The sequence below is a fragment of the Galendromus occidentalis genome, unplaced genomic scaffold (assembly GCF_000255335.2).
Source record: "Galendromus occidentalis unplaced genomic scaffold, Mocc_1.1 scf7180000077436, whole genome shotgun sequence".
Lineage (NCBI taxonomy): Eukaryota > Metazoa > Arthropoda > Arachnida > Mesostigmata > Phytoseiidae > Galendromus > Galendromus occidentalis.
The window spans coordinates 465,217-490,098 of NW_003805424.1; the positions used below are offsets into that span (position 1 = coordinate 465,217).

General features: G+C 51.5%; 2 protein-coding genes across 2 annotated transcripts; one reads left to right on the plus strand and one right to left on the minus strand.

Annotated features, from left to right (window-relative positions):
* Nucleotides 1-16,408: 16,408 nt before the first annotated feature.
* LOC100899696 (UDP-glucose 4-epimerase) lies at nucleotides 16,409-20,112 on the plus strand. The gene is made up of 5 exons (XM_003742948.2): nucleotides 16,409-16,610; nucleotides 18,017-18,220; nucleotides 18,610-18,757; nucleotides 18,862-19,019; nucleotides 19,154-20,112. Exons 2-5 carry the CDS (start codon nucleotides 18,040-18,042, stop codon nucleotides 19,753-19,755), a joined length of 1,089 nt encoding a protein of 362 aa, XP_003742996.1. The 5' UTR covers nucleotides 16,409-16,610; nucleotides 18,017-18,039; the 3' UTR covers nucleotides 19,756-20,112.
* Nucleotides 20,113-22,434: 2,322 nt separating this feature from the next.
* On the minus strand, nucleotides 22,435-24,654 carry Set (NAP domain-containing protein SET). The gene is made up of 3 exons (XM_003742949.2): nucleotides 24,256-24,654; nucleotides 23,253-23,442; nucleotides 22,435-23,148 (listed from the first exon to the last, which is right to left on the minus strand). Exons 1-3 carry the CDS (start codon nucleotides 24,487-24,489, stop codon nucleotides 22,790-22,792), a joined length of 783 nt encoding a protein of 260 aa, XP_003742997.1. The 5' UTR covers nucleotides 24,490-24,654; the 3' UTR covers nucleotides 22,435-22,789.
* Between the last annotated feature and the right edge of the window lie 228 nt (nucleotides 24,655-24,882).

The window sequence follows — 24,882 nt, forward strand, 5'->3', positions numbered from 1 at the left end:
ACGGAAATATATCTGTTCGCTGAGCATAATCAAACAATCGGTTCCGAGACCGGAATAAGAATAAACGATCAATGATAAATATGAACAATTCTCAGTCGGATCTCTTAATTTGTTTAGATTGCTCTGTATTGAGAGTCTTCAATTGCTGGAGCTCACTCGGGGTGAAATTAGCCAGACTGATCGGGAGAGACTCGTACTGTCTGGACACTGTGGGTCGCATTTGAGGATAAACAAGCCGCCGAACTCTCCCGACGAGGTACGTAGGCTAAGCGTAAACACTCATCTGACACTGAACACAGATGTATGCAGATACCCGGGTAGATAGGGTGGGCCCGACCAGAACACCCTGAGAGAGTCGTGAAGTAGAAGAGGTTCACATACGTAGAAAGAGATCGTGCTCTCCCATCTGGGATGGAAGACATCTTTCCGGCGAATCAGACCACTCACCGTGGAACGTCTCCTCGATGACTAGAACGCCGATAATGATGGAGCGACCTTCCAAAAATGAGTCTCAATGCACATCGAGCGCGTTACTGATTCACAGCCGCGGGCTTGGAATCGCATAGGTCAGGGGCAGCGGCACGAGCCGCAACACGGGCGTACACGGAGCAACAGAGTATATCGCCCATTCAGCTCCCTTGGGGATGTGCAAGGATCGTCGTCGCCGGTTCTTGCCTGCTGCCTGTAGATGGCACATCTCAGCGGATTATGGGCCCCAGCTCCGAAAAAGACATTCCCATTAAGTTGTGTAGTTTCGAAACTCTTCATTTTTTGGTCGGCAGGAACAGGCGTGCTAAGCCTCCCACGAATGAACCTCGGTGCCGAGGAGACAGACGATCTCCAAACCTCATACAGATCGAAGGACGGGGCAGCAAACAAGTGGTCTCTCGCAAAGATATAGGGTCGACCAACAAGTAGGAAGATGTTGGGATACAGCCGCTGCTGTTTACAGTGGGGATCTGACGCAAGCCCCGTGCGATACACAGAGGAAGACAGTCGATGGTGGATGGACGTATACGTGGAGTGGTACAAGACCAACAGAAGTGACCCTCTGTCTGCGAAAAAAAACCGACGCAGTCAAATTACTATTAGCCACAGCTGCCGCAGAAGTCACAATTTCTGGCTCCGTTTTCGCTAGACGTGTTTTTTCGCATGCAAGACATGCTTTGCGCTGGTCGGATACTCGTTTTCAAGTTGTGTCGTCCCACCTGCTCCAGAATGGATGTGGCGGAAAGGGTAGCCGAATATTCCGAATCCGGTCCGATTGTCTCGATCGGCTTCCGGAGTCTCAGGAGCATCTTGCAGGAGCCCTGTATCGCAGGTACCTCGCAGTCTTGCAGCAAGTGTTTTAAAATCAATCATTTTGGTTAGTTGTCTTGCACAGTGAGGCTGCTTATCGTATTATCACACACATGGTTCAACAACGCGGAACGCGTTATCTCCTCCGCAACACGGCGCTCGATGCCCCTGAGACCATAGCGAATACCGGAGTTTCGCTTCAGAGATCATGGCAAGGAGAGAGCGAGTTGGGGCGGGCGAGCGCTCTTTGAGCACGAACGAAGCTCACAGGACGCACAGAAAGAGCGCAGAGAGCCCCGTCCGTCCGTCCAACCCGGTCCCCACCGCTTCCGGAGTGGCGTCACAATCCAGCCGATGCCAGCCCCATCAGAGAGCTAACTGGCCGCATCTAGAAGCCATACAGGAAACCCTGCCTACGTTCCTATTTAGATCTGAAACTTTCTTGGATGTTTGCTGCGGCCTCGGCTCCACATGCATGCATACATGGCAGCATCGAAAACTGGCTCACACTGGGGATTTTCAGAAAGCGCATTCGGGATGCATTCCAGTGCGTCGCAGCTTTACCCCTTTGGACGACGACGAATATTCCCGTTCGTTCTAAGAGAGATTCAGGCCTTGCCCCCGGCTCGTCTCCATGTCAAGACCGCTGTGGACGAAAGTCGAAGACTCGGACCTCTGGGAAACCAAGCGGTGGCAAGAGCAAGAAACGTGCTCAAAGAATCAGGTCGGTAGACGGCATAACGATCAAGAAATAGCAGAACCTACAGCAACGACGAAGACGCTAAGCTCGCAATTAGTAAGATTAAGGATAACGATTCATTGTAGCCTCGTGCAATAGACTGATTTGTCTGCCAACTCGGCTTACGCTAGCCGTAACGCTGAGCTTCACGATTAGGCTTCCTTACGTTGGATTGACTGACATTGAACAAACTAACACCAATAACAGTCCCATGGACTCTGTCGGACGCGCAGACTGTCTATGTGTACAACGTACCCACCGTGCTAACCCATGGCATACCGATCAGCCGAAAAAGCCGGAACATCTCTCGAACGGCTATCCCCGGATGCTCGGACGGAGATCTTTGGGGAATATATTCTCTCCGAAATGGAACCGATACTCTGGAGATCACGCTGGCGCTGGCGGGATTCGGTTGAGAATGAAATTCAGCCGCCAGAACGATTCGTTTCCACCGCTATCGTCTACTTACCCGGTTCCGGGTCGCGACTCGATTTGGGCGTTTTTATTGTTCGAAAAAATTATTAATCTTGCAGCGAGGCAGTATCAACGACGAACGAAGAAAACGACGCCGCAACAGCCGAGTCGCTGGTTTGTCTGCTTTGGCTTCTTGCTTAGTTTCGCTGTTCGCTCTACGTGGCGTCAAGATGTGGGTGTTCGGATTGAACGAGGACATATCAGGGCAGGTCTACGAGAATGATCGTCGGAATTCGAAAGCCATCGGAATATGGATATCATTATTTAGGAAGTCATATTTCCATCGCTCCCGTATCGACATCGATTCGAGTCAGGGACCGAATGACACACTCCGTCGATTGATACGGATCTACTATGTACTTGTCATATGCGAAAGGAACAAATTTTCAAGACTTCATAGGTGGGAGGATGCGTTTGCAGGCGACGCTCTCGTGCTGCCATGACAGAGGCGGTCGAGAGCAGCCGATCGGAAACGAACCTCAGTACTGAAATGTCGGCGCAAGCAGGCTGTCTGTTATCGCAACAGGTAGGCAACTTTCGAAGTCGAATTCGCTGGTTCGACAGTGGTAAGAAAGCGCTTTTAGCGCCGACGGCTTTCATCTCCAGTGAGCGTGAACATATTCCGATTGGCTTCACATATACATGCCTAGCTGGCTAGCAAGCCAGCCAGCTTCCGAGCGACGATCCGCAACAAGCCGAGGAGGCATTTCTTGCATAGGCATGCGTTTCGCCCTTCCCACCTGCGCCTCCGTGGCCACCATCTGCGCTGGCAGAGCATTTCAACACATTCTGCGTGCATACACAGTGGATTAGAAGATGCAAAATATTGACTTGCTTCGGTGCTTCCGAAAGGAGTTCCAATGAATAGCCAACCGTGGAGCGCGAGAACATGTTCGGTCAAAAAGTTTCCCTCGTAAGTTATTAGTCGACTGCGTTCCTGTACGCATGGAACCGCGGATTCCACTGCCTCCCAGTGAGCCATCCAGAAGCATCGTCTGAGCTGTATCGAAAACGATGATATTGCCAGATCGAGACGCTCCTTAGAGATAGATTCATGCGGCAAAAAAACAGCGGCGCCTTGAATCCCACGCATCGGAGATGTTCGCCTACTTCCGAGCGGATTCCGATGCGCGGAATCGGTGCTAAATTATTTTCGTGGCCGGCACATCCGTGCAAACGGATTTCGGCGCTGGTCAGAGCGGAAGCGTAACAGCGATCATCGTTTCCGACTTCGACCATGACCGAATGGAGATAGATAGATAGATGAGGGGAGAGACAGTTCTTCGAGGGAGTGAAGAGGGGGGAACATTCGAACAATCAGCCCGCTGGCACGGCACACGGAGCGGGGCGGATGGGCAAATACACAGGTAGGCGGGCAGTCGGTCAGACTGACAGGGAGACGAGCAGTCTCTCGGCAAGCTCACAGAGGAGCCTGCAACCTAGCGAGCGAGCAAGCTGTGCAGAGCATTCTTGGAAAGGGAGAGAGCGAACTGCAAAGTGCAGATAACCTGATTGGGGCATTGAAGGATCTCCTTGGGGTACGGCCGCTCTTCTCCGCTCGTTTCCCACCCTCTTCTTCTGGCTTTCATCGTCGTCTATCTGCCGCTAGTCCTTTTTCCTTTATAGCGAGAAGGCGCTCCGTATGACGAAAGTCCATGAGGAGCAAGCAAGGCTGCGTGCGACGCACAAGCTCATCCGCGGGCGAGCTAGCGTACAGAGGAAGCCAGTCGAGCATACCAAATATACATACAGCGGGAAATAGCGGAGAGGAACAACGAATAATAATAATATCAGCAGCAGCAACAACAGCTATTCAAGTGAGTCCATTGGGAAAGGAAAGAAGAGACTTGTCACAGGGGGAGCCGCAAGCGTAGCACCGGGGGCGGCCGCAGGGGCAGCCGCAGGGGCAGCCACACGGGTAGCAAAAGAACACCGGAGAGAAACAGCCGAAGGGACCGTGAAGAGGACAAGTGTTCATCTTCTCTTCCCCCGTGGTGAGCGCTCTGCTGCGTATGCCACAAAAATCTAGAGACCTCCCATAATTGCCAAGCTTGACAGCTCTCGCGGATCGACTCCTCTCGAACTTCCCTCAACGAGGATTTCGCTGCTTGAATGCGGAATGACGATGGAGTTCAATGTTTGTCCAAACGTCTTGCCGAGAATGAAGGTGATTCCGAGCGATGAGCGAAGCCATCTCCTGATCAGATAGCTTTCTCTTCCGAATCCGGCTCGGCGACTTAGATTTTTTTTCGATTTCTCTACGACCGAGAGCAGAACGAATGGAAGAGCTCGATCAGAGAAGCCGACCGATGACGTCGCAGCTGCGGAGGATGAGTCGAGATTCGCGAGCACTTATACGAATGGGGATGTACGTACACTATGATGATGGTGAAAAGTCGCAGATTGGGAATCCGACGAAGAAGTAGGGCCGGCAAGCTTCCTGGTGAACAAACTGGACGACTCGGCGGAAGGATGGATGGATGGACTGGCTAACTGACTGACTGACTCATGAAATATGCATGTCTGTTGGGTACGAGGACTGGTCAAATATTTGATGAAAGGAGCTCTGACCCGCAAGCCGCAGGTCGGAAGAAGAAGGGAAACCGGCTGTCCACCGAGCTCACCAGAACGGGGCGCGATTCCACTCCGAATGTCCAGGGCAAAAGAGAATTCGAGCTGGTATTCAATTCAGGAGTCCTTGATCTCATTAGCCGCGATGGTTCCCCGGAGTTTTTTCTCCTGGCTTTCGGAAGGGCTCACAATACAGCCGCCTTCTGTTTTTCGACTCCTTCGCTGCGATTCAGACGTGGAAGTCTGAGCATCGGAGAGGATCCTATAGGAAACGCATCTCGCCCAACTTCCGCCATCGTATACCCGCTAGATAGCGGGTCGAATTTTTTTGAGAACATCCCTCGGAAAAGGTGACATGCTGTCCAACGAGGCAAAGATTACCTCTAGCTGTCCTCAGAGCGCGATGCTGGGATGCCTGGCTTATCTGATACACACGAACTCGATGAAAAATGTTTTCCCAAGGAATCAAGCATACAGAGTGAACGTAGACGACACGAATGACGAGACCGAGTGTCGACAGCTCCGACGAGCCATCGACGACTTCGATCGATGGACCGGAGCGCTCAATCTCAAGCTTTCCGTGGATAAATCTTTTGTCATGCACTGTGGCGGAAGAAATCTAAAGCTGACATACAGGATCAAGGATAAACCCTTGGCCGAGACTTCGAGGGCAAAAGACTTGGGAGTCATAATGACACCCGATTTCAAATTCAGTGAACACGTACGCGAGGTTGCGGGAAAGGCCGCCTGACTGTCGAACTTCATCCTAAGATACTTCGCTGTGACTGATGTTGATGCATATAAGAGACTTTTCACGACTTACGTTCTCCCGCTCATAGCCTACTCCTCCCCGGTCTGGAACCCTTCGCTCAAGAAGGGGCAGAAACTGCTACAGTCGATAGGTTCGATAGGCGAGTTGCGGCATAGAGAGAGACCGTACTGAGAAGAGGGACCTTGCTGAATGTCTCGACACCAACGATAGAAAGATGTTCCAAACTGTTATGAGAGATTTGCATCTCAGAGAGACATTCTTTGACACGATGGTGACCAAAACCAGATCGGGTTCTCTCACTCGACCGAAATTCTTAGCCAGGAGCACCAAAGTGATGAACATGTTCCCGTGGCGATTGACTGGCCCTAGCAAGATCTGAAGTCTACGCCCAGTTTTTAAATACCTTCATGTTTCAATTAAGCGTTGCTATTAAAAGTTCAGAGGCGATATCCTGAAAGGGTGGCATAGAATGCCCGGTAGGAATATCGACGCCGGGTTTTGTGTGCTCCGGTTTCGATTCCCTGATCCGGAGTAGTGGTGACCCATAATCATGTCAAAACATTCCTTTACGCCTGTGACGGAGAAAGCAACAGTGTTGGAGGAAAATTGTCCCATAAAGGTAAAAGCGAGAGAGAGCGCAAAAACTCGGTACGTCTTCGAGTACAGTCACGATTATAGTGACGCTGCGCTGTGGTAACCCGGCGCAGTATTATGCTTGTTCGCGGATGCGAAATTCCCGCTCTCCACATGAGAGCCCTTTTTTAGCGTCCGAGGAGTGGAGCAAGATAACACGCCGCTGTATGACCGGGCATGAACATCCCGAATTGTAGCAGGGCGCGTAGATCGGCGTTTTCTGCCCTCCCCGCGAATGTTGCTCCTGGCGGTGTAACTTAAAATTCTCGATCTTCAGTTGTATACGGGGACGCTCCACTCGATCTGACGACAAACAGGCCCGACGAATTTCGATCGCTCCACTTGCCCCGAGGGATGCTCCTCAAAATATGGACTCGAAAGCAGCTGCGAGATCGTAGTACCTCGGACTCTTCCCGCGAGGGAATTCGGACTACCGGATTTTGATTCGAAGTCCGAATTCATTTGGAGTCGAGTAGATTCCAATTTCGAATTTCTATCTGAGCGGCGAAGTATGCACGAGCAACAGAATCCCCCCCTGATTGATGAAGAAATTCCGAAAACGACGGTGCATGGAGACATGTGCGTGCCGATCGCGGGCGATCCCTCTCGTTTTATCGACACATTTGTCAAGCAGATGTTCGCGTCTCCCTGGATCCTCGAACCGAGCATTCTTATCCATATCGAGCAGGTCCTGAGACGTCCATATCGAGAGCTTGAGAGTTTCATTCACCAGGAGACACACCGCGCAAAAATCCCGATGGAGGAAACATTGTCCGCGCATCCCGATGGATCTCTAGTTTCGCTCCCGTCCATTCGTTGAAGCGCGTCCTCCGACAGAGTTTCAGGGTATTCCTGCTGTTTCCCCCCGACCGTCGAGAGTCTGATATCGGTAACGATGGAGGGGTTGCATGACACGAACGCATTCTTCCGGCAGGCGACGTACAGGAGTACATATTAAACTCCTTCTAGAACAAGCCGGTCGCTGTCTGGGAGCTGAGTATGGCATTGCTTAGACTGAGCGATCGAACTAGAGCTTTTGATCAGTCGGAAATTAACTGAGGATGTTTCAGAAGGACCCTTCCTGAACTATCGCTATCCTGTTTCTTCTCCGCTTGGTTTGCAATTATTCAGAACAAGATGTCCATCGGGTATGGTGACGCCCGCCTGTGGGGAGAGAGGAGACAGCCATACGAAAGTTGCTAGCTGTTTCATTACTCTCGATGAAACATCGAGCTGGCTTCACCGTCATCGCACATGGCGGTAGGTCTGTCGTCATCATCGTGTCTCTGAGTCTGTCGTCGATCTGCCGTCGCGAATCCAAGAAGCAAAAGGGCGGTGGGATGTGGAAGGAATGGGAACGACTCGTATGGTTGATAAAACAACTCATTTCACGAACCGCCGATTCCAATTCTCCACAACACCACTCAGAAACATACCGTCGTCCTCTCGGGACTCGGAGACATGGTGGGTGAGAAGACTCGGTCGGAACGAGATATCCTCACTGTTCCGCTCCTGTTTTCATCATGGGATTCACGACCGCGTTCTCGTAGGAAAAGGTTCTCCAGCTGAATACGAACCTGACAACGATTAATATTCGCGGGCTGGCCGCCTATTCCTCCATTTCAATTGACTATGTACGGACATCTCAAGAAGGGCTCTCCAAAGGAAGCATAGTTACATCAATCGCCGATGATTGCGCGCTCCCGCAAGGATGACTGGGCGGGAAGAACTCAAGAGGAGAACTCACTACGCACCCCGCTCGACCCCATGTTCTTTTCAAGTGCAAATCAACCAAGTAGTCCGGGGTGTGACTAGCTGACAAGACAGCGAGCGTGAGATAGAAGAGCTGCCGACATACAGATCGAACGAAAGAGCCAAATTAATGTGTCTCACGTATCTCATGGAATCGACTGCTTTGAGAGCTTGTCTCTGACATCAGGCGAGGGAGCAGGTCGAAGAGAGAAAAATTCAGAACGCGAGTCGATTCTCAATTGAACCGATGGGGGCGGAGTCACTTTTTCACACTATGTACGTACAAACAAAAACTTCAAACACCTGATCGCGCGCAAGCTTCTCGACGAGGTCGCAGCCTCGGATTATCTCGGACAGTTCGGGGAATGCTCGATCTGAAATCTCCGCTGTGTCGGAATGGAAGTTCCCTTCCCCCTGTGGCGGCGATGATTAGGGAAAATCGTTCTCTTGAGCGGTTTCACTGAGAGCATCGCACATCAAGGCGTCACGTCAGCGTCGCGTCGTTTACGCAGTTCATTCCTCTGGTTGTCTGAAGGCGAGGGAGAAACCGATGAAATTATTCCCTGCATGAGAAACAGTCGAACCCCGACCAGCGCGCTCGAGTCCGTTTCATCTCTATTGTGGTCGCGAGCAGCAAGCTCAGCTGATAATATTTCTTGATGACTTGAGTATTTCTCTCACATAAGTTTCTCCTCGGGATGATGTTTTCCACGCCTACAATTCGCTCGTGATTTCAGGGATCTCGTCTCGGGAACTCCCGCGACGTGCTTGATTAGAGGCCGAGTTGCAGCCCTGCGGAAAGACTGCCGTCCTCGCTAGCAGTGGATCACGAGGGAATTCCTATGAAGATCGAGCGCGGCTGCGCTCCCTCCGGGAAGAGAGGGGGATTTTCCTCCTCCCGAACATTTTTCTAGAGAACTTCGTATCCCTGAAGACATTTTTCTAGGGACGCCCCTCGTCCTCTTTCGCTCTGCTAGGTGAGCACATGTACCTAATCCAACTCTCTTCTGACTCTCCAGCCACATTCGAGTATGTATATGGCCCGATAGCGAGGAGAGAAACATCGCTACTCGATGATGCAATGAGGCCTCAGGGAACCATTTCGATAGAAAAGCCGTCCCGAAATGTTCCAGTTTCTGGGAGAGCAACCTCGACAACATCCAAGCTCCGAATATTCCGACAGGGAAACTCTGCGCCAGGTATCGTCGTGATGATCTTCCATCGGGGATATCAATGTTCGCTTTTCATGCGACACGCATGGATCTCGTGTGATTCTTTGCCAAGGGGAGTGCGACACTGAAAAAGAAAGCTCACGGTGATGCTTATTCCCGGGAATAGCTGATCCAAAATCGACAGAACTCAGGGTCCGTGTTTTGGAAATACTTAGAATGGATATGCTCCCCCTCCGCGAGCCGCGCGAGTCCTCACTGAGAGATTCCACAGGTCATCACGGCGTGGGCGACGGGGCCTCAGAGTCGAGAACGCGCGAAGTCTCTCAAGACCACTCGGCGAGCAACGGGATGGCGACCCCTCGCTATGTTCGTCCAGCTTTCCTTGGCCGGGGGTAATTTCAGAGTTCCGAGTGCAAAACGCTGTCCGGTCACATCACGCGAAGTGTCGAGGGAGGAATAACTCAGGATTATTCGAATGTATCTTAAATGGACATCAGAGGCGTTTGTTCGCGACTCCCCACTCATGTGCCTCCTCGCCGACCGGTCAATCGAATTTATCGAGTGTCACGGCACCTCATTGACAGACCCCTAGGACTCGTAGGTACTCTTGCTAACGCAAAACCATGCCAAGTGACTCCGAAACTCGAAGAAAGATCCGGGAAAGAAGAAGCGCTCTCTGAAAGCACCTCATTCGCGCACGCAGAAGGAGCCGGCATCGTGGGTCTCGACTAAAAACATTCCTCGGTCGCAAGAAAGGGTGATTCATATCCCGACATCATGACTGACTCATGACTCTATCCGTCATAGTGTCCCCAGGAGTGGAATACCGATCCGAAGCTGAATGACTCTGCGATACCTTGTGAACGCGAAACCAGAGAGAGCCAACAATCGATGATAAAAGGGGGAAAGTGTTGCTCCAAGAATAAAGCGATCGTCCCCCCAAAGCGGAAAAAAATAGAACAGCTCGGGGTTCGCTACATATCGCATGAACATTCAAGATCGTTTCATTGGGGATTTGTCGTAAGCTCTCTACATTATGACTGCTCTTGAGGTTCTCCGGGTCGTCCTGGAATGAGAATCCATAGTTCGTGGTTCACGGTGCAACGAGCCGATCTTGCGAATTCGCTGAAGATGACGTCCCGTGAACCGAGCCGAGGCATCATAAGTCACGGTAAACGGCACAAGGGCTCAGGGGCCCTTGATACTTCGTCGGAAGAGGTAGCGCCCCCGTACCCTCTTGTCCGCAGGACGTCAGCTCATGTGCACCGTATTTTCATCTGGCTCCAGGTTCCTGATAGCGAATTCGATTCCCTCAGAGACTCCGTCGGCGGCACGTCGAGCTCAGATTTCCTGCTGGATATCGTGCGTTCCAGATCGGCCTGAGCCTACGATTTTCCATGATCCCAGCGGAGCCCTTATTGAATATCCAGGGTTCGCTTGTGATAAATAGGGAGACTGAATGATCATTATGGGCGATGCTCCGAGCGTTGGTACGCTAGCGCACGTCCGACACTGTCCGTCTGAGAAGGTTCCATGGGGCGATCCAGCTCCATCAGTCAATACAGAGCCGGGAGCGCGCGACGCTGACGTGTTCGGACCTTTCGAACTCGACCGAAGCTTGTGATGTCCCTGACAATAATCGGAGGGATAATATCATGATCGCAGAAACGATCCGGATTCATTCAGATTCAGAGACCGTGATCGGCGAGCCCGCGGAGCGAATCGAGGCTCTGTGTAGTAGCAAGATCTTCGAATTTCATCATTCCGTATTGAGAGATCTTGGTTCCCGACATCCCAATGAATAAATAATCACTGCAACTTCAATCGGACGGCCCAGACGATGATTTCTTCAGCGTGCGCAGGAGCGATTTCCTAGTTTCCTGGCGAGGACTCTGGACCTCGAGTTCTGAGTCAGATGTCCGCACCCGGGGGTACTAATGATGACGACGGCTGAAAACTGAGGCGTATTCACAAGCGAGATCGCTTCAGCACGAAATCGGATTGTCCCGAGTTCACCGTGTCCACGCCGATCGCTTCTGAGCTCTAAGGAGCGATCTCTCAGCATCGCGGGCGATTCTGCGTACGATTGTCTATCAGACTCCATCGATTGCAATGCCGCTCCCTGTCTCATGGAATAAACCTGGGGATGGGATTTCATCTAGTAGGGCCTTCTTATGAACTACGAGCAAGCGATGCCGGGAGGCGAGCAGGGGGGTTCCCCTTTAAGCTCTCGACACTCAAGTAAAAGGAGTAACGAGGAGAAGAGATTCATCATTCAGCGACGCTGAAGTTGAATACGCGTTGGGAAAGAGCACTAGATTATGAGCCGACCTACCTCGACCACTCTGGGCCGTCCCGCTGGACGGACTCTCTACGTATGCTTAAACAAGTAGCACTCGAGGAGAACTTCAAGTACTCACGCCTCCGCTTACGAGGATGAGTATAGAAGGGAGCTGCGTTTCCTCTTCCCTGGGAGATGTTTGAAGACGTACCCTACGAGTGCGGGTTCGGTCCTGGTTGCCTCCGAGTTTGAAAGTCACCGACTGTGAGCCGCTCCGGGACGCTCATACACTTACACTGAGAACAGTTAGGAAGGGTAGCGATTCTTCCAACAGTAAAGCTATTTGAGCGAGCTGCGAGGACCAGTTTCTGAATTTTGACAAAAATTGACGTGAAAATTCAGCTGTATTATGGGCAATAAAGTTTTCTTCTTTCGAGCATCTTGAGGGGTGCTTGCTTATACATAGGTTGATGCTCAATTTCCATTATCATCCGCCCGCTTGTGTTCGATAGTTTGTAAGCTGATGTACCGACTCTACGATCTTTTCGAGGATCATTCGCCAAAATACATCCATAGAGGCGCCTCTTCCTCTGAGGCAGCTCGATCACTTCGCGAATAATCGAGAAAGACCGCCTCGGAAGGCTCGGCCGGGGAATGAGTAACAGATTCCATTTCCAGTCTGACGCGCGTGCTCCGAGGAGAATGCGACCTCGCTCAACTGATTTGAGTTCAGTTCTCTCGCACGTATCTGATATTTCCTCGTCACGGAATCGTCTCTCGGCCTCATGCGGGAAAATGATGCCGAATCTTCATTGTGGGTGGGCGTACTTTCCCCTTGTCGTTATGGCCCCCGAGATGGAATCTACAGATTCTAAATTCCGCCCTAACGTCCAGCAAGCTCCTTGGGATTCTCGATACGGCGCAATCCGATGAAAAGGGCGGGTCAGAATCTAGCCTCAACGCCCCACGATGTTTTACACGATGGATATCGATGAGTATCCTCTTAGAAACAAGGTTGAAAAGCGCATCTAGGCGTCCTCGGAAGCTTCCGCAAGCCTCGCGAATCGTGGAGCCCAGAATTGGAGGTACCGCATCGTTTGATTGATGATGATGAATTCCCTGGCGAGGAAGAGTCGGATTGTGACTTGATGAATTGATTCGGTGCCGATATGGTCATGTGACAGAGACTCACAAACATCAGGATCGCATAATACTCACCATGCATTCAAATCATTCGGGGTCCGCGGTCTCGATTCATTGAAAGGTCCCCTAATTGAGTCTATGACTTCTGGAGCTGGAGGTTCCAAATCAAGTGCTTCTCGAATCACTGACAGTTCTCCAAGAATGTTCTCTAAACTGGCGTGAACCTCACCGAACACTTCTCTCTTGGTTCTTGCATCTTCATCCGCGCGCTCACAGACGAGTTGCAGCGCTTTGTCGATTTGAGAAAGTTCCGACTCCACCGCACGGATGCATTCTTCCAATGGAGGCAGGTCTTCAGATCCACAGCATTGGGGAAGCCAGTCGTGCTTCTTGCCAGATAGGAGCCCGAGAACACCATCACCACTGTCGAGAGCGTCTTCGGTTTCGCCCGACCATTCCATCAGCCATTCGTACGAACGAGTTTTCGTCTCATGGCAAGCCATGCCGAAATAATGACTAATCTGTTCGAGCCCCATGTTTATGCGCCGACGAGAGAGTCTGTTCTCTTCACGAACCGACATCTCCCTTTTTTTTCCAAGATTCCGAGAGATCAAAGCGAGACAGATAAGCCCTCACCTTCTTCTGGGGTCCCGCGACGACAGCTCCCTCCCGGCTCGGTGTACGCGAATCAGCAACAGCACTGACAACTGCGTGGGCTTCCGTGCGGACGATCCGTTTGGAGAATATCTCGATTCACCCGGAATATGGAAGAGACGAATGTTTACTGCATCGATGGGCGGGACCTGGTTACCATCGCGACTCTAGCCATGAGAGTGTTCTCGCGTCGGACTGCGCACGCTATGAGCTCTCCCATGAGGCAGGTAGCGCGCAAATTGTTCACTCCTTCGAGATCCGTTGCAACGTCGAATGTCGTAGCGCACTGTTATATCCTTAGGCCAGATCACATTGAATACGATCCAGGCGAACGAAACTTTCATGGGGCAGAACCTCGCCTTTCGTAGGAGATTCGCAGCCGCTCATGATTCCATGAGCTCGAGCCTCACAGCTGACACAGCGACAGATCCGCGTACGGGCTATGGAGATGTGATCCGGAATGCCGACGATGGATTTTGTTTGAACTTCTTTCACACTCCTCCTCTATTCCGACGCCGGCGCTGCTCTGGGCGAACCCTTGATCTTCTAAGGATTGCAAAACAGCGGTTCCGGGAGGCTAGCGCCATCAGTGTTTGCGGATCGTCACGCCTACAATGCCGTAGATCGTAAATCTTTAGCATCGTCTGCAGAACGACCGATTGTGTTTGGATCATGTGAATCGACTGAATCAGCTCCGCTTTCCGAAGTCTTTGCTTCGCCTAGTCGCCTGGTATCGAAATTCCCATTTCCCCAAGAACTCACGCCATGCGCTCCTGAAGCTGGAAGCTATCCAGTATCGAGGCGATGAAAGTTCATCATACTGAAACCAGCAACTCTCGTTACTCGTGTTTCGGTTCCGAGAATGTCCTGTGCAATATAGTCCCTTCCGAGACGCTATCGAGGTGCTGTCGGTGAGCGCGACGCCGCGCCGTGATGCCGATTGCCATTCACCCCGGTTGTCTCCGGGAGCCGATTGTCGTAGAGCTCGAAGCTACGGTGAGGATGCGTGGCAGGATGTTTCTCCGTGATAGCAAGTCTTCGATGGCATTTTTGTGTGTGACCATCGAATTCGCCTTTAGGCTGGAATCTCTTTCGGAGCGGAAATCGTTTGCAGTTCTGGAACCGAGATATCGATCTCACTCAGACGTCTCGGTATTGGGGTTCGTTCTGCTCGTGTCGGTATCATGGAGGAGGCACAGAGTTGGAGTTTTCAATACTGTTCAGCCTGTGTTTGTACTACCAGTCTGCGGTAAACGAGTGGGAGAGGAAAAGATGAGAAACTCTCCGAATGGTCAATTGATAGGAGCTCTCTCCGAATGAGGACAATGATTGCGGACTCTAATCTGGAGAGACTGCGCATGGGGAGACAATGAGCGAACGGACTGGGCGGAGTTCGCTTCTGAGGGCCATCTCCGGATGAGAGTCTTTTTCCCTCAGTACATCGGCTTGACCGATATTCGGAGATATTCACTGAAGTCTCTGGGATCTTGATTGATTCGGGTGCATCGGCTGAAATCCCGGTCATTTTGCTCAATCAAGCTGTCATCACGGAACTTCTTGGGAGCTCTCTGAGCAACGAGCGCGAACGGTTTCCATCCAGCGGAGGGGTTCTGGGGGGTCTCGTATACCCTCCTCAACCCTGACGGCACTGGGAGGATAATGTCAAGATTCAGCTCGGGCGATCGAGGATGAAAGGAGAGGAGCATCGCGCTAGGATCCGGTTGAAGAGACGACTATTTATATCCATGACCTGAGTGTTATGAGCGAGTGCAGTCCCGATGGAGGTTGCTCGCCCGAAGCTTCTGATGGATTTATTATTCGGGACTCGATGATTTCGCCATGACCGAATGTCTGGGATCTCACATATGTAGCTCTTTCTTGAGAATAAAAACCTGGGAAATTGATTCTGTATCCTTACACTGACTTGGATACCCAGGAATCAGAATTTAGCGCGGAACACATGTTTAGGATTCTATAGAGCTCCTTTCTGAAGTCGAAAAACCCTGGACGGTTGATTCTGTGTCTCCACGATTTCGAATGAAGGGAGAGTATCGCTTCCGGCTTGAGTTTCTCCCGGCTCAGACCTCAAGCCCTCGTATAATGGAATCGACTCCCACAATGTAAATTTCAATGGCTCATTTCTCACCCGTTCGCTGCTAGGAGTCAGAAGCTTGCCATTCCGCGCGCGAGCCACGAGTTGCGTCGCGCGAAGGGCCGGCGACCACTATGCGTCGTAGTTTACGGAGCTCCAAAAAATGTAGGAGTAGCGCCCTCGCGGACTCTACGATCTCCTCGCGTGCCACGGCAAAATTACCCTCTGAAAATCTCCGGCATGAGGAACCCGAGAATCATCGAAGTTCTGGCCAAAGAGCCTTCGAAGGAATAGAGTCCGAGAATCTCCAGAATAAGGAAGCCTAGGACTATCCGAGCTTTGTCAAACGGGCCAAGGCTGAATCCATCTCCGAGAATCTTCGGGACAAGGAAGTGAGCTATCCAAGTGTGAAAAAGCTTCACATTGGAGCTCGAAGACCGACGGATAGCCGAGCGGTCTGCACGTCACATGCAGATTTGCGCTCGCTACTTTGATGCTCTATCGTGCAGCAGGCGGTGTGGGTCCGATCATCCCTGCAGCCGTCTACTTCGAAGGTGTTTTCCATGGTTCCCATTCTGCGCGGGTGAATGCCGAAGTAGTACTCAGGTCATGCCCCACCGAACCCCTGTACCTAACCCACCGCAACACAGCCGCTAGGCCTCTCTCGCGGAGGGCCCGACGGAGGGGACGAGTGAAAAAGGGAGAAAAACCGCGCTGAGCCGCCATTTCCCAATAGGGCTCTCCTCTGTGTCCCGTCTGCTATACGCGCGAGCGAGAGAGCGACGAGCTCTCTCGTCTGGTAAACATTGCCGCGCCGGAAGGAAATATGAACTATGCGTGGATCATCGGTCGCTCGGTCGCCGCCAAAGAGGAGGACCGTGGAGAAAGAGGGATACTTCTCAACTAGTACTTCACAACTGCTCTCGCTGCAGCTGCTCGGGGTTGATTTTGGTATCCCACCGTGGGATCTTTGAGTCAAGCAGCTGACATTCTCGGAGATTGGAATTCACCTGCCAGTTCAGCTGTCCGTGAGTACTTTCGCCGAACGGGTCGAGGCTTCGATTCGATGGTTTACAATACACAGAACGCCGTTGCTTCTCGCGGGCTTTCGTAGAGAGCTCTGTGGTATATGTATGGGGGGACAATCCCACCGAATGCTCTCAGGAGTGGCGGCTCCGTTTCGACACTCTTTCGGAGTTGTCAGACCATGAAGGAGCTCCCCACCGAGCGATCCTTTCTCCGGCGGGGTTTCGTCTCTAACAGGACCGGCGGCTCAGGTCCGGGCTGGACTCACCGAGCTGACCGCGATCTCTGCCCAGCTGGTGAATGACAAGGCTGCCCGCTATAGTATTTAAGTGGCTTCGAGCCGCTCAAGCCATTCGGTAAATAGCTTCCATATGCGCCATGCGCGATGCATTCATCGCGGGAAGTCGCTCAGATGTTCAAATGTGTGGCCATGGCGAACAGTCCATCGTTGAGCGACTCAATGAACAAATCGATTTTAATTCGAGCTCGCCATCATCCTCTGAATTCCTAGAACTGAGCGGGGGTGTGTCAAAAACCACATACGGAGCAATCGGCCTCCACGTAGTGTTTAAAGCGAAGGTCAACGACGGCGACGGAACGGTGTGCCTACGAACGACCTGACGAGCGAGTACTCAGCTGTTGCTCTGCCTATGACGAATGCGTCAGAAGCGCGAGAACCTCCTTTCAGACCCAGCCGCCTTGGAGCCAAATTGCAATCCTATTCTGGCTGGGTAGTTCTGATTTCACGACGGCCTCAGCGCGGTATCTTTGTTTCTGGAACAATTCTTGAATTCCTCCTGACAATGGATATCGAATCGTTCTCGGACTTCGACTTTACGGGATCCCACGTCATTTGGCTCAATGACTGTGAGATTAGATCAAGGAACAATGGCTGTCCACAATATCTTGGAAGATGGTAAATTCTGAATTTGCTGAAAGTCATTGCGGTCATTTAAATTTACACTCCCCGCCTCTGCGAAACAGGTCCTCTGGCAGAAGGAGCACTCTCATGCTATGCAACATGGGAGTTACTCAAGTTCACTTTTTACCTCCATCGGAACGGAAAAGGCTCAAATGATCCATGCTCAAGAGCAGTCGTCGAAATTGTAGTTGGCGTGACTCTGGAATCTGCATGCGTCTTTCGCTTCCATCATTGCAGTCCGACGCTGGAGAGCTGACCGCGAGGATTTGGAAGATTAGATGCTGTGAATGAATATGATGATTCTCGATTCCACTCGAGGCCTAGGTATCCTAGCAAGGCACCAAAGCATCACATGGTCTCGCACGCCGAAGTTTCGTCGCCATCCGCGCCTACGCTCTGTGAGGGCTACGACGGGATGCGGTGCAGCTTCACTCTATATATATAACATTTACTCTGCACAGTGCTAAACGATTCCATCTCCCACAGGCTTCTGGTTTTTGAACGCGGAAATGGCTCCGAAGCAATGCATCCTCGTCACCGGAGGTGCGGGCTACATAGGCAGTCATTGTATTGTGGAACTGCTGCAAGCTGATTACGACGTGGTGGCCGTAGATAACTTTGCGAATGCTCAGCCGGGACAAGATGGCTATCTCATGCCCGAAAGCCTCAAAAGAGTTTCGAAAATAACAGGTGAGCTCCGGTACATTGGAACTGATACATTGGGGAGTTCCAGGAAAAAATCCTCATGAATCCCTCCCTGTTCAAAGCACTCATAGGGAGAAGGCTTCACCGCTGCCAAATAGCGAATTGCATACAATCAAAACTACGAGTCCCACGTCTCGATTATTTGTCTGATCAGCCAAACGCTTCTTAGAACGTGACCCACGTTTCGCATAAATCATTATTCGGCAGGATCCTGCTTTGTCAAGGGTTGAGACTGATCTCCCAATCGTCATCTGGATGGGTCATTTATCACCCCTCACCGAGGGGCCTCGAGCGAAGAGCCCTAATATACAGACACAAAACGTCCGCCTGTCGGTCGGGTTTCACCATTTAAGCCTCTACTTGTCAAATTCAAGGCAAACCTCTCCAATTTGTGGCTTGCGATCTGTGCGACGAAGATAAAGTGGAAGAAATATTCAAACAGCACAAATTCGACTGTGTCATACACTTCGCCGCTCTGAAAGCTGTTGCCCAGAGTTGCGCGGAACCTCTGCAGTACTACAAGTGAGTTTCCCCCGCATCTCGTCCTTTCCATCGAAATTGAGAGCACTCACTCGGAGGAACGCCTCCAACGGCACCGGAAATTAATTGTTCCGAATGCCTTTCAGGAACAACATGGGTAGCACGGTAAATCTTCTCAATGTTATGAAGAAGCACAACCTGCGGAACATAGTTTTCTCTTCCTCGGCGACAGTCTATGGCGTCCCGCAATACCTTCCCGTCGATGAAAATCATCCTACGGGCATGACCTGTACGAACCCCTACGGTAAGCTAAGTGAAATCTCCTTTGAATGATGTCTGCAACTCACAGGAGTGTGCATTTCGATGAGCTTATTCGGAGATCGATTCAGAGACGATTTCCATGAATCAGTATCTGACTCGATTATGATGCTTTCCCAGGCCGAACGAAGTACTTCATCGAAGAAATGCTGAGAGACGTTCACAAGTCGGAGCCTGGCTGGAATATCTGTCTGTTACGCTACTTCAACCCGATCGGGGCTCACGAATCCGGTTATATCGGCGAAGACCCACAGGGTGAACCCAACAATCTGATGCCCTACATAGCGCAAGTTGCCGTGGGGAGGCGAGAATGTCTCAAAGTATTCGGTGGAGACTTTCCAACAATTGACGGAACCGGGGTTCGGGACTACATTCATGTCGTCGATCTCGTCAAAGGTCACGTCGTCGCCTTACAAAAGATCATGCGTGCAGAACTTAATGGACTCAAGGTTTACAATCTCGGTACATCGCGAGGTTTCTCTGTACTGGAAGTCATCAAGGCGTTCGAAGACGCTGCCGGGGTGAAAATCCCCTACGAGATCGTGGGAAGACGCCAGGGAGACGTTCCGTCGCTCTATGCGGACGCTTCCCTGATCGATCGGGAGCTAGGATGGCATGCAGAGCGCAGTCTGCTCAAGATGTGCGAAGATAGCTGGCGTTGGCAACAAGCGAACCCGGAGGGTTACGTTTCCAAGCGGTCCGTCTCCAGCGTGCCTCAATGAGATATCCCATAGGAGTCGCTTGTCCCCGGTGCGGGATACTGATTATTCTCTGTCTATCAGAGCTGTCACAAACGAACGAGACTCCCGCTGGATTCTCCGTTTGTCCGCTTGTTAGCAATTTTTTTTTTCTCAGAAGATTGCCTTCTGGTCTCGAGCTCCAAAAACGAGGAGCCCTCCCTCTTCCCGTTACGAGGAATCCTCCTCCGATACCAGCGAGTTGTTACCGGCGTCAGCCTTGTTATGGAGTAAACTAGTCACACGCTTATCTCATGATAAGCCCTCTATCAGGGAATGACAGTTGGTTTGTCTTTAGGTAATGTTCTGATGAGCACAGTATTTTCAAATAAACTGCCTATATATTTATTCCCAGCTCGCCTCCTCTCCGTCTCGACGAGTAGCATGACTAGTTCCTCTGGGAACTAGCTCGATTACTCCCGAGGTGATCGTACAGAAATATTGAGAATTGTAGGTATGTACAGTGAGCCCTCGACTACTTGATCTCCGCGGTCCCTATAGTACGTGGACTTCTGGAGATCATGAAACCTCGATTATTCGCGGTATGATACCCTCGGGTCATCAGCCCGCGGCTCTTTCTTCTGATAGTATATGGATATCAATATCATTCGTCCTCTCCTTGGGATCGAGGAACCTTCGCGGATACATATTATATCGTAAAAACCTGATGGAAGTCTCCACAGATCCGCAAACAATGTTGTGACACCGAGATGAGCCGCCATAGGCGCGTTTCTAGAAGACGCGAACCAGAAGAAGCTCCGCTTCGCGTTCTTTCGCTCACACTTAAGGGAAATCATGAGTCCTGGTTCAAAGGAATCCGAGTTCCGCGGGAGGCCTCAGAACGAGTTGCGGTGGTTCACTGTATTATATTTGAAGTCGCACCCACCTAAAGGACACCGCTCGGCACATCTCAAAATCGCTCCAGGATGCGGTTCCCTCAGATAGGCGATTTTCTCGAGGGGGACTCGGATTGAAGAGTGATATCCAAATGTGACCCTTTCATGTCGTATCTCCTCATACACGACTCCCTTATTACCAGGCCGGACTGTATGTCGAAGCGAAGCGTGGCTGGTCAAAAGAAATCCGCGCGGATCAGGTCCCAACTTCCTGACGAGGCTGCGGAACGGAATGAGTATTCGATACTTCTGGGCCCTCTACCGGAAGAAGCCTCCGAGTCGCTGGTATACGATGAGGTGCTCGGGGAAAGGAACAACTTCACCCCCGGCACTACAAGATCAATAATTGATCTCTAATCCAGTTAAAGGTATATTGAATGCTCATGAGAATTACTCTTCAGAGGCGCCACGAGACATCGATCGACCCGGTCTGCATCGGTCTCAATTCTGACCCACCTGGAATAAATTCTGGACTGGGCGAATCTCTGGAGGGGCGGCGGAATCAAGGGCATCCACATTGAGCTGAACAACATGACGTTCGATGAAGTGAAGATCTTCTCGGCTCCCAATTTTGCCACCGAGAAGCCGGACTCCAAAAACTTTCGAAGCCTCCTGCTAAAAGCCAAGGCTTATTTATGAGGAACACTCGGAGCTCCTGATCGCTCAATCCATTTCTCAGCGGACTCAGGTAAAACAAGGCCTTCCGAAAATCGAGTCGGCATCCTCGTCGCAAGGTGTAGTAAAGTCCGATTTCCCTCCTCTTGTGGGGACTGCGGTGGAGCTCATGCTCGACGTACCTGAGTAATGGTGTCTGTATACCGTCTGCAGTGTCTGTCACGTCGATCTCTCGGAAGCTTACCCCGACTCAGGTGCCCTGATGGGTCGGTGGGAATCACGATACTGCTCCGGAATCCACAAACGATGAATTGGGCTCCTCGAAATTCGAAGACGTGAAAGCGTTACCTGGCCCTTATAAATGGGATGACCGAGACAAGGTGGAGGCAAGCGATCCCCTGCGTCATTGTACCCACCGGACTTCGGCAGAGGACCCTGGAGTTGATGTGGAGAATCGAATGCGAAGATTTGCGCGATTTGCCCTGGGTAAGGGGTCGGTTTCCAAAAGAACAAAAATGAAACTGTACCAAGAAGCCGCAGGAGAGCTGGCGGGAAACCATGATCGCGAAGAAAACGCTGAACTGGTACTGAGTTTTCAGAAATGCTCGAGATAAGATCGAGCTGCACATATTTGAATGATGATGGATAATACTAGTGGAATTGACCAATTGATTGGTGACTGCCCGACCAGGATGTCTACCGACCAGGATCCACGGGCTTCGCTCCATGGACATCGATCCGATTCGTCCGTCTAAGATGTGGCTCGGGAGGAGAGACGCCGAAACATGGGATCCTCGGAGACGATGAACCGGGAGCGGGACAGAGAGGAACCGAGAGGGCCTCGACATCACGAAGGATATTCAGGTGAGACGTTAGCCTGCACAGAATTTCAGTTGGAGATATGGGTCGAGATGAATTTCAAAAGCCCGTCGCCAGCGACCGCTTTCACTTGCTAGCAGTGGGATTATCGCTCCTCCGTGGAATCATCGCCCCTCCATGAAGCATGAAGGGCTTCGTACTGAAGATGAAGGCAATTCCGGAAGGAGATGGACGAAAAACATCAATCAATCAATTGACCAGTCGGGATCTCCGAGCGCGACCGATGCGGAAATCGCCGAGAGAACCTCAAGGAATTCCAGCAAAGGATTGAATGAAAAGATTTTATTGTGGACAATCAAGTGGCTTTTAATCATAACCCGCAGGCGTATTGTACAGTGCAGTTTCCCCCTTCGTCTTTGTTCCTCTGAATTCAGGCTACTTCATCCACACGGGCGAGAAGTTATACAAACTGATTTATTCACAATATGATCCCGCATAAATAAATTGTTGTTAAAAGAAAAGAAAGAAGCTTCCTGCAACTCAATGGGGGAGATCCCCATCCGCAGTTCCACAGACTGGTGCCAGACGTTGCCACACGCCTCGATTGAAGGATCAAGCCACAACGACGACGGTCCGGTCGAGGGATCCGGGAGTCGTTCGGTTTGGTTTCCTCAATGCCTTACTTATGCTCAATCCTCGTTCTCGACTTCACTGCCTTCTTCTTCCTCAACGACAACGACGGCCTCATCGTCACCTTCCGATTCTTCTTCCTCGCCCTCGGACTCTTCCTCCATCCCGTTCTCGACTTCAATGTCTGGGACGAGGAAGTACTGGAGGGGATTGGGCCACATGTCGTCTTTGATCACTTCGGCAATGTCGTCTGCTGACGCATCTCCGTGGTCAGTAAACCAAGAGAAGAAGGATCGTGATTGATCGAAACGGCGTCTGCGACCACCAGATCCATTGTTCTTGGCGGCCTCCTTATGCTTAGCGGTCAGATCCATGTCTGGTTTCCACTTGATGGGAGTCGACTTCGACGACGGGTCCCCTGAAAAACATTCGCCCGAACTTAGATTCAGGATCGGTGTACCCCGGATCAAGGATCGCAAATATCATCCACGGTGCTGTCAGCATGGAGCATGATCGATTTACCGGGAGTGGCGAGATGGAACTCCTTAACGAGGACGTTGTTTTCGAAGAAAGGGTTCTCTTCAAAGTGGAACTTGATCCTGTATCCTGATTTGATGTCATCGAACTCTTCAACTTCGAGTTTCTTGAGATGCTTCAGGCACTCCTCTTCCTCCTCATCCAGGATCGCCGATAGCTGCGGATGATTGACAAACTGGAAGAAAAGCGTCGATCTTAGACTCGGCGATGTACGTCGGCGGAGCTCACTATCACCGTGAGGCAGGTATTTTCCGTGAGGAAGCTTCTGTCGATTACGATCATCACAACGCAAACCCCCTCCGACGGATTGATCGAAGTATAACCGTCCGTACGGAGTCGGCCCTCGATACCACCCAATCCTACATGTCTATGAGGTCGATAACATCAACAAAATCACGGATGATTCGTCGACACGAGATAACTCCGAATACGTCTAACGGAAAAATGCGTCAAACGATCTCATCGATTCGACTCAGAATTTGCTTCTAAAATGCGGTCAAGTATCTGGCGAACTCCAGAGGCGCCAAAGGAGCATACGCAAGCGGGTGAGTTCAAGCGAGGAAAGGATATTTTATTTGCATCGACACGGACCGAGTGGCTGAGTGCGAACCCTGCTACGCACGCCATCTCCCATCGTCGATTCTCGGGCGAAATCCTGAACTGTCAATAGCCCCGGATCTGCATTCTCGGGAGAATGCCGCGGAAACAGTGATGGCTCCGCTACAGTACTACCCCAACAAGCGGGAAGGGTTTCGGTCGCCATGCCGCCGAATCTGCTACGGCCTGACATTTTAGGATAGTGGCATCCGAAAGGGGGAATATGCGGTTCGTCGGCGTCACACGTGAGACGTCGGGGCAAGACACCGATTTTCGGGCCAGCGGCAGCACCAGCAGCGGCGGCGGCGGCACCAGCATCATCCCCACACCGCATGCACGCACACTTAGCAGGCAGTGAGCGCTGAGCCCGCTAGGCCTACTATGGACTTACCGCTGTTTCCCAAAAATTAGGAATTTTCGCGATGAGCTCATTTCGCTTGTCAAAGAACGGCTTCCGCTCTTGGTTGTACTTCTGTTCGACTTTGAGAATTTCCTCGGACGCCTTTTCGTTCAGAGAGTCGATCTCGCTCTGGCAAGCGTCTATCTCCTCGAGGGCTTTCTGCGTCTCGGCATCGTAGTCGCGGTCGTCGTCGAGCTTTGCCTTCTTCGGACTGGTGGCAGACATGGTGGTAACGCTTTCTGTTAGGCGTGTATCACCGCTCGCTGTTCAAGTCACTGTCTTGTTTCAACGCGGGACGCCGTGCACTCGGTCTCCAGCACGCACCACACCACTGAGAAGAGCGGTGGCCAAGCGGTGTAACAGACCGGCAACTGAAGCAGCGGTCTGGCTTTGTTTGGATGCGAGCCGGCCAGCCGAAACAGCGGGTTCGAGCCTCTCACCCTCTCGAATCGAGGCGAACGCAGAGGAAACTTGAAATTAGTCGGAACGGATCGGACGGCTACCTTCTCTTCGTCAAGATTGATGTCGGAAAAATTTCAGACGGGGCAAAGCTCTCTTCCAAGCTACGCTTGCATAAGGAGCACGGGATTCGGAATTTCGAATTTCGCGCCTCGGACG

What these genes read in the sequence shown, in the direction of transcription:
- LOC100899696 (XM_003742948.2), top strand. Translation starts at nt 18,040, where the DNA reads ATGGCTCCGAAGCAATGCATCCTCGTCACCGGAGGTGCGGGCTACATA. An exon ending in GAACCTCTGCAGTACTACAA is followed by an intron (nt 18,758 to 18,861) that starts GTGAGTTTCCCC and finishes AATGCCTTTCAG; the next exon opens with GAACAACATGGGTAGCACGG. An exon ending in GACCTGTACGAACCCCTACG is followed by an intron (nt 19,020 to 19,153) that starts GTAAGCTAAGTG and finishes ATGCTTTCCCAG; the next exon opens with GCCGAACGAAGTACTTCATC.
- Set (XM_003742949.2), bottom strand. Translation starts at nt 24,489, where the DNA reads ATGTCTGCCACCAGTCCGAAGAAGGCAAAGCTCGACGACGACCGCGAC. An exon ending in CTAATTTTTGGGAAACAGCG is followed by an intron (nt 23,443 to 24,255) that starts GTAAGTCCATAG and finishes CTTTTCTTCCAG; the next exon opens with TTTGTCAATCATCCGCAGCT. An exon ending in GTTCCATCTCGCCACTCCCG is followed by an intron (nt 23,149 to 23,252) that starts GTAAATCGATCA and finishes AATGTTTTTCAG; the next exon opens with GGGACCCGTCGTCGAAGTCG.